Consider the following 8,302-nt stretch of genomic DNA (forward strand, 5'->3'; position numbering starts at 1 on the left):
AGACCAAGGGGCTTTTTTTATGTCAAAGGAGGTACTTGAGTTTGCTGAATTATATAGAATTAAATTGCTCAATTCAGCTCCATATTATGCGCCAATGGACAGGACGAGTTTAGTAATAGAACATTGATTAGCCTGATAAAAAAGAAGATATCTGATCATCCTAAGCATTGGCATAAGATTTTGTCTGAAGCTTTATGGGCTCATAGAATATCTAAACGCCGTGCTACTAAAGTATCTCTGTTTGAGCTTATCTATGGGCAGGAAGCAGTGTTGCCTGTAAAGATAAGTTTAAATATTGTCAGGTTCGCCAAGAAAAATGATCTAACTGTCGGTGATTATTATAATTCAATGATGGACAATATTGATGAAGTGACCGATAAGAGAGTGACAACCTTAGGAGAAATAGAAAAGGACAAGATCATGGTCGCCAAAGCTTACAACAAAAAGGTCAAGGCTACATTGTTCCAGGTAGGCGACCTAGTATGGAAGACCATCTTGCCTCTAAGGAGCAAAGACCGGAAGTTTGGGAAGTGGTCGCTAAGCTGGGAAAGCCCTTACAAAGTCACACATGTGATGTCTGGTAACACCTACTTGTTGCTAACATTACAAGGCAAAGACTTCCCAAGGCGTTAAATAGGCGTTTCCTTAAGCAATATCATCCTAGTATGTGGCAAGATGCCTAAGAAAACCGATATGATCACATCGAGTTAATTGCTTTTGGTTCGCTTAGCTCCGCCATAAGTCAGGGGACATATGTTGAGCAGCAAAATGGCCACGCGGACGGTCCAGCCCCGAGGCCGGACGATCCGCAGTTTGGATAGTCCGCACTGGTGGCGCGGACGGTCCGTGTGCGTAGGATCAGTTAGGGTTCCGAGTTTCTTGCGGGGTTTGTTACCTAAAACCGCGAATTTAGCTCGGGATACGGATTGTAACGAATCCAGACCTCCCCTCTCTCTCTATATATATATATGTGGAGGACTACGACCGATTAAACATGAACAATGGAATCAATAATCAGTTTACATCTCGTTTTTACATTAGGCATTAGGAGTAGTTCTAGTTTAGCCCTAGATTAGCCTTTCCCTACCCCAAATTATCTGCTTCTCTTTAGCTCTACGTCGATTAGAGGTGTTTAGGATGGCCAGCCGACCCTAGATAAGCCTAGGATCTCTCCTCCCCGACGGGGTCCCTCCCGGGAGTGAGATCCAGGCGTTGCCGGTGAACTCCGTCACCACTACGCACGAGCGGACCGTCCGGCCTCCAGGCGCGGACCGTCCAGCCCGTCAGGCAGGGAACCGAGCCCTGCGCCAGGTCGCAGACCGTTCGGCCCCTGGCCGCGGACCGTCCGCGCCTCCGCAGAGAGCACCGCCGCCGGTTCTCAACGCAGTGATTGGCGCCTAGATCGGCACCAACAATACCCATGCCTTGGCTATTTATGTTCGGCCAGTTATTAAGAAATGAAACCGTACACAGGTTTCAAAATGGTACCTGATCTAGGCAGCCTACTGTTGACACAAGGCACCCATGGGTCCCCAGAATTTCGGTAATGTGATGTCATTAGCTGCATATGGAAAACGATAATTTGTTAATGTTAAAAGCAAAATCATTTGATAAATGATCAAAGGTTGGTTCCCACAACGGACAAAAGTAGGCAATGCAATAAGGTAATTTGCATGTGAACACATTGCGAGGGAAGTCATAAGGCCTAAATTTTTTATTTAAAAATAAAATAAATAGCAGAAGTTTACTGACTAACTTCCAGGTGATTTTATTCAAAGCCTGCTTATTTGGAACAAAAAGAAGCTTAAACTACAAGCATTAGATTCCTTGTTTGACAAAGTATACAACTATGAGACAGTTTGCTACTTAAGAGTAAATTGATCTCTTGAGCATTGGAGAAGTACTGATTGTTAAATAAGATATATGAGAATGGCCGGCTAGAGGCGCTCGAACACAAGGTGGTTGCGGTACACCAACCCAGGCTAAGCGTGAGGGGGCACGTCCGCGGGGCTGGGGAGGGAGCGGGGACGGACGGAGGAGGCCACCGTCACTGCCAGGCACGGGCCTCCCGTCACCGCCTCGCCCACGGAGTCAGCGGATAGCCTCTTGTCAAGCAAGAACATGAGCAGCCCCCCCCCCCGGCGTAGGCGAGTGCGAGGAGTAGGGCGGCGACCGCGACGCGCCTCCGCGCCCAGGCTTCCTTGTAGTGAGTGGCGGCGGCGGATTGCTGCGCGGCTGCCGGTCCTCGTCGATGCGCGTGCGTTGGGGGGGGAGGAGGGAGCGAAGGATAGGGGTGCAGGAGCGAGAAAATCATAAAAAGCGATGAGGTGAGCGGCGAGGGCCGACAGGGAGACGGGGGAGGACGACAGGCAGGCGCGAGAGGTAGGTTGCGACAGGGGTATCGTAAGGTGGACCTAGCATGGTATCCCTATGGACGTCCTTGTTAAGCTCTTATAGAGTAGTAATTGACTCTTATAGAGTAGTAATAGACATAGATAATAGACAATAGATTTTAATTATACTAAAAGAGAGGAGCCAATAGCAATAAACTTTTATGGAGGAGCCAAACTGTAATAGCAATAAACTCGCTCGGTTGAGCCAGCCACGCAAAAAAGGGGATAAACGAATAGACCCACCGCATCTCAACATCCTCTCCTCGTCTTCTCCCAACGCCGCCGCAGCGTTCTTGTCGGGCTCCGGTCAGGTACGTCGAGCTCGGGCCAGTTGCGATGTCCCTGCTTGGTTTTATTATACGGGAGATTCGGCAGTCCGCTACGAGGTGAAGTGGGAGAACGGGGAGGAGGGTGAAAGATTGGGGTTTCCTCGCTCTTTAACTTGGGGCAGATTTGTTCTCTGATTTTCTTCTACCCCCCTCTGCAGGTGAAGTATGCTGATGAACTTCAGGGACTGGATCTCGTACCGGCTCGGTTCCTCGCTGCTGTCCGCCAGGCCGTTCGCGCTTTCCCCCGGTGCTGATGACGGCGCCTCCGAGGGTGATGCTCATGGTGCGCTCCCTTTCCCTGGTGATTGTTGTTTTCAACAACGGCGTTCCCCATGGTTATAGACTTGGAATTTTTGTTTCTCTGAAATGTCATCTTGTAGTCTAGTCTGCTGTTGCTGAAAATAGTCTTGATGTTGTTAGGCTTAAAACCTAGCCCTCAGTTATATGATATGGAACCGGATAAATTGACCAGATGGCCTATTGCATGTCATTCTTATTCGCCATTCCCATCACACGGGCCTAATTACTGGGGCTTGCAGGAGAGGCTAGTGTGCTTGCGATGGGACTGAGGGTTTTTGCCTTTCCGGGTTGGTCTGGCAATGTGCTTGGCTTAATCTTTTGGCTATTCATATTAGGTTTTTAGCATGTTTTAGGATTTTTTGTAGGGATAGGGCTTTTACTATTATATTGGGAATTTAGCATGTCATACTAATCATTACGTCTAACGGACAAAGCGAACACATTGGTTTTTCAGCTTCCATCGTTGTATGTGTTACTGCAACCCCATGATGTGCTCTTAACCAAAAAAAAATTATTGCTTCTTTTTTTCTGTCAGCTACATCCTGATGTGTCCTATACTGTCCTCAAGGACCCTCTTGCTAATTATCATTTTTAATTTCATCACATGTGGGCATATTTTAAATTCTATGATACATTTTTTATCCTCCTGTTCTTAATAATTTTAATGTGGCTTGCTTAATGAATGTTATAATTCAGGTACAGCACACAATGACTTTGTAGATACTGTTACTGCCAATACATTTTCTTCTAATGATATGCGGGCGTCAGAGGTCACAGCCAACTCTGGTAGTGGTGCAATTTATTCTGGTATTGTTCAACAAGATGATGATAATAAGAAGTCAGATCCACTGATGAAAGTCGAGGCGCTTCAAATCAAGTTTCTGCGGTTAGTATACAGGACTGGAGTGTCTCCCAGTGCTGATGTAGTTGCACAGGTTCTGTACAGATTGCAGCTTGCAAATTTGATTAAAGCCAGTGAATCAGATGCAAGGAGAACAAACCTAGCTATCAACAAAGCTAGGGTTATAGCAGCACAGCAGGAAGCACCGGGTGGGCCTGATCTGGATGTCTCAATGCAAATCCTTCTTCTGGGGAAGTCTGGTGTGGGAAAGAGTGCCACAATAAATTCAATTTTTGATGAGAGGAAGGTTGCTACTGATGCTCTGGTTCCTGCTACTCATAGGATAAAGAAAATTGAAGGAACAATTAAAGGAATAAGAGTCACAGTCATCGACACACCTGGCCTGGTGTCTCATTACCATGGCCAAAGGAGGAACATGAAGATTCTGAATTCTGTCAAGCACTTCATTAAGCGATCCCCACCTGATATCATCTTATACTTTGAGCGTTTGGACCATATTAACAGCAGATACAGTGATTACCCACTGCTGAAGCTTATGACTGACATATTGGGGTCTCCAATGTGGTTCAATACTGTCCTTGTAATGACTCACTGTTCCTCATCTCCTCCTGAAGGACCAGATGGTTACCCATTGGAATATGATACTTATACGCGTTACTGCAAGAATGTGGTGCAGCGTCACATCCAGGCTGCAGTTTCCAACACGCAGTTGGATAATCCATTTGTGCTCATAGACAATCATCCAATGTGCAGACGAAACACCAAGGGTGAAAGGGTTTTACCAAATGGGCAGGTATGGGTATCAGAACTGCTGCTGCTGTGTGGGGCAACCAAGTTGCTGACAGAAGCAAATTCCTTGCTTAAGTTTCAAGATAGCTTCCTACTGTCACAAGCAAACACCAGGCTGCCTTCGCTGCCTCATCTTCTTTCTTCACTTCTTAAGCCTCACTCTTCATCCAGTTCAGATGCCATTGACAGTCAATTGACAGAAATGTCAGATGAGGAGGATGAATATGATCAACTACCACCCTTCCGCATTCTAAAGAAATCTGAATATGAAAATTTGACCAATGAACAGAAGTCTGCATATCTTGACGAACTGGACTACCGTGAGACTTTGTACCTAAAGAAACAGTGGAAAGAAGGAATCAGAAGGAAAAAGCTTACTGAAGCTCAGAGTGATGAAGTTGGTGATGATTATGATGAGAGTGCATCCCCAGAGATTGTGCACATGTCAGATATGGACATTCCACTAAGTTTTGACTCTGATTATCCTGTGCATCGTTACCGTCACATTATAACTGATGATCAGTTGTTTAGACCAGTTTTGGATCCACAAGGATGGGACCATGATATTGGGTTCGATGCCATCAATTTTGAAGCATCTCAAGAGTTGAAAAAGAATGTCTCTGCGGCAATTACAGGACAGATGAGAAAGGACAAGGAAGACATGTATATCCATTCAGAATGTTCAGTAAGTTACAATGCTCAGAGAGGCTGCTCCTTGATGGGGGGTATGGATATGCAGACGGCAAGCAAAGATTTGGTCTGTACTGTTCATGGGGATGCCAAGTTCCACAATCTGCCTTGGAACAGTATTGGAGGTGGCATTTCTGTTACTAAGTTTGGCAACAAGTACTTTGCTGGGGCTAAGTTAGAAGACTCTGTTACCATTGGGAGACGAGTTAAACTGGTAGCCAACGCCGGTAGGATGTCTGGCTGTGGGCAGGTGGCACATGGAGGTGGTGTGGAGATTACAGCAAGGGGGAAAGATTACCCTGTGAGGGAAGGGAGTGTCACTGCCGCGGTCTCTGCTTTGTCATTTGAAAAGGAAACCGTAATTGGGGCCAACCTTCAGTCAGACTTCCGAGTGGGCCGTGGATCAAAAATATCAGTCAGCGCTAACCTAAATAGTAGAAATTTGGGCAATCTCAGCGTCAGAACTAGCACATCAGACCACGCTGAGATAGCTTTGATAACAGTTGTCTCCTTGATCCAGTTCATTCTTAGGAGAAGATCAGCAGCAGATAATAAAGATGAGCAACAGATTGGCACCAATTTGGATGACTAAATAACAGGTACAAGGAAAAGACAATGATTGCATGCTTTAGATGCTCATCGTCATCAGGATTTGCTGCAATTATGTTAACCTAAGGCGCCTGTCAATCTAGAGTTCCAATTTGTACAGAATTCTTGTATATCAATTATGAGTATAAATAATGTATGAAGGAGGCATTTTCCATGAGAAGAGCTCCTTCTGCCCATAAGCGATTTTTTTAGGTTTTAAGGATGTAATCAGACGCCGTTTTGAGTTTTAACATCACACAAAGTTTATTTAGTTTATTACTTGCATAGGAATGTTTATTTACTTACCAAGCTTCTGTTTTCCAATTTTAAAAGGTCTCAGTGATGAGATTTCACTGCTCAGAGACGGATACAACCTTTATCTGTATAAATGAGGAAACTATAACATCACATGGTTTTTGTTTTGCAATAGAAGTATCATATAGTTGATTCTTGGTTTCCATCAGTGTTCTTATGGTGGTAAGGCGAGCAAGCAAATGGGATCACCGCCTTAGCGCCTAGGCAACGTCTATGCGGGCAAGACACCAAGTATTCTCCGAGCGCCTGAACGCCTAGGCGATGCCTTAAGAACATTGGTTTCCATACAAGGTGTGAAAACAATGGAGAGCATGCTTATGAAGGAAAAAGACCTTTGATTCTTTGAAGTCCATGTGTTGGTGTAGTGATTGTCACCTCATTCGGACCACATAAACCTATTTACTTTATAACTTGTGTCGTCTCAAATTCAAACTCCACTTGCCAAAAAAAAAACCCAAAAACTTTGTTAAGTACAATTTGGTCTTATAACTTAGCTTTCTGAATCATGTCATCAATACAGGTGATACATACGCCTATGTAAGAAAAATGGACCGCAACTTATTTATTTAAGTGATTTTGATGTTGATGATCAATATAATTATTTAGACTAATTTGTGTTGGGGGCCTTCTTCTTCCGAATGTCCTCAAAAACATAATTAACCATTTGTTTTCAGCATAAGCTATTACAGAAAACTTCGTCTTCAAGATACAAGTTTCTACCTTATGACGAAGGCACACAAGATGAATACATGCAAAGAGGATAAGAATAAACGCCAAAGCTATCACCAGATGGACAGCTTCGGCTCGCAATGAAGATGATGAATAATGATGATGATCGAAAGAGGAAAGGACTACTTAGTCCTTAATAACTTGTATTACGATCATGTGTAAATGTTGAAGACATAAATGTACTTTAGCTCGGGCTGCGTCCCGTGCCTATAAATAGATGAACAGTAACACCGTACTGTTCACGATGAATTGTAATCACTCTCCCGCATTCTCGCCTTCGAGCAAGCCGAAGGTATCAATGTAATATCAATACTGTTTAATATTCATTTACATTTTATGGAACATGAATATAAATGAATTAATGAAGATCCAATTTTCATCTTTATCCTTTCGCATTTCCATTCATATATTAAATAATGGATGTTTGTCTTTTGTGATCTTCGTCTGATGAGTATTATCTCCATGTGGAGATAATGCTTCGGAAGACGAAGATCCTTAATCCTTAACGATTGTGTTGCCTTGTTCTTGATTCATAGTATTCGAGAACGAGTGGCCAACATTGGCACCAACCTCCGGTGAACCTGTACGACCACCTTCGGCTAGCATCCACCTTCGTCATGCCGCCGAATAAGACAACAGTGCCAGGGGCTGCTTTGCAACCACTGGACACAAATCAGGACACTCTCTCCTTGCGAGAAGCTAGGAGCCAGAAGAGAAAGGCTACTAGCCCAACACTTCATGAGGAGGAGCTTGACCAGGAGATAAGGGACTTAGAAGCAATTCACAAGCAAGTACAGAGGAAAAAGGAAAAAATGCTTCGGCTAGCCGACCTTCAGAAGACGATTGACGAAGCAGCTGAGGAGATGCGTCATCTCACTCAAGATGACCAAGACCGAAGGCCTCAACACGGGGAGCTTTGTCAAGAAAGCCCAATCAACGAAGATGAATGGTACGATGATTTTCATCAAGGTAACTTTGCTTTCAATGATGCTTCTCCTCTGGCAGCAGAATTGCAGGCTACCCCGTGGCCACCATCCTACAAGCCACCTCAGTTACCCATGTGTGATAGTGTTGGGGGCCTTCGTCCTCCAAAGGTCCTAAAAACGTGATTTAAACAATATCTTCCAAGTGTGACATATGAACAGGTACCTTTGGATTCGGGTTAAAAGCATGTACGATGTAAAAAGCATGATCGTGACGAAGGTTGGAGTTGCTCTGAAGCTACGTGCAAGGGAGCTTCGGCTAAATAGCGAAAAAAGAAACTGACTTAAAGGGGAAAAGTCTATCTAGTCCTCATAGATTTGTCT

The 8,302-nt window shown here is 44.5% G+C and overlaps 1 protein-coding gene across 2 annotated transcripts; it reads left to right on the forward strand.

The window, feature by feature from the left end:
- Positions 1-2,607: 2,607 nt before the first annotated feature.
- On the forward strand, positions 2,608-6,374 carry LOC100281578 (chloroplast outer envelope protein 86). 2 transcript variants are annotated; one of them, XM_008649591.3, is made up of 3 exons: positions 2,608-2,779; positions 2,881-3,005; positions 3,719-6,359. In XM_008649591.3, exons 2-3 carry the CDS (start codon positions 2,888-2,890, stop codon positions 5,953-5,955), a joined length of 2,355 nt encoding a protein of 784 aa, XP_008647813.1. In that variant the 5' UTR covers positions 2,608-2,779; positions 2,881-2,887; the 3' UTR covers positions 5,956-6,359. The 2 variants fall into 2 exon arrangements, with proteins under 2 accessions (XP_008647813.1, NP_001355251.1); NM_001368322.1 differs by having other exon boundaries at positions 2,622-2,704; positions 3,719-6,374.
- Positions 6,375-8,302: the final 1,928 nt, after the last annotated feature.

This window comes from Zea mays, chromosome 6, assembly GCF_902167145.1.
Source record: "Zea mays cultivar B73 chromosome 6, Zm-B73-REFERENCE-NAM-5.0, whole genome shotgun sequence".
NCBI lineage: Eukaryota > Viridiplantae > Streptophyta > Magnoliopsida > Poales > Poaceae > Zea > Zea mays.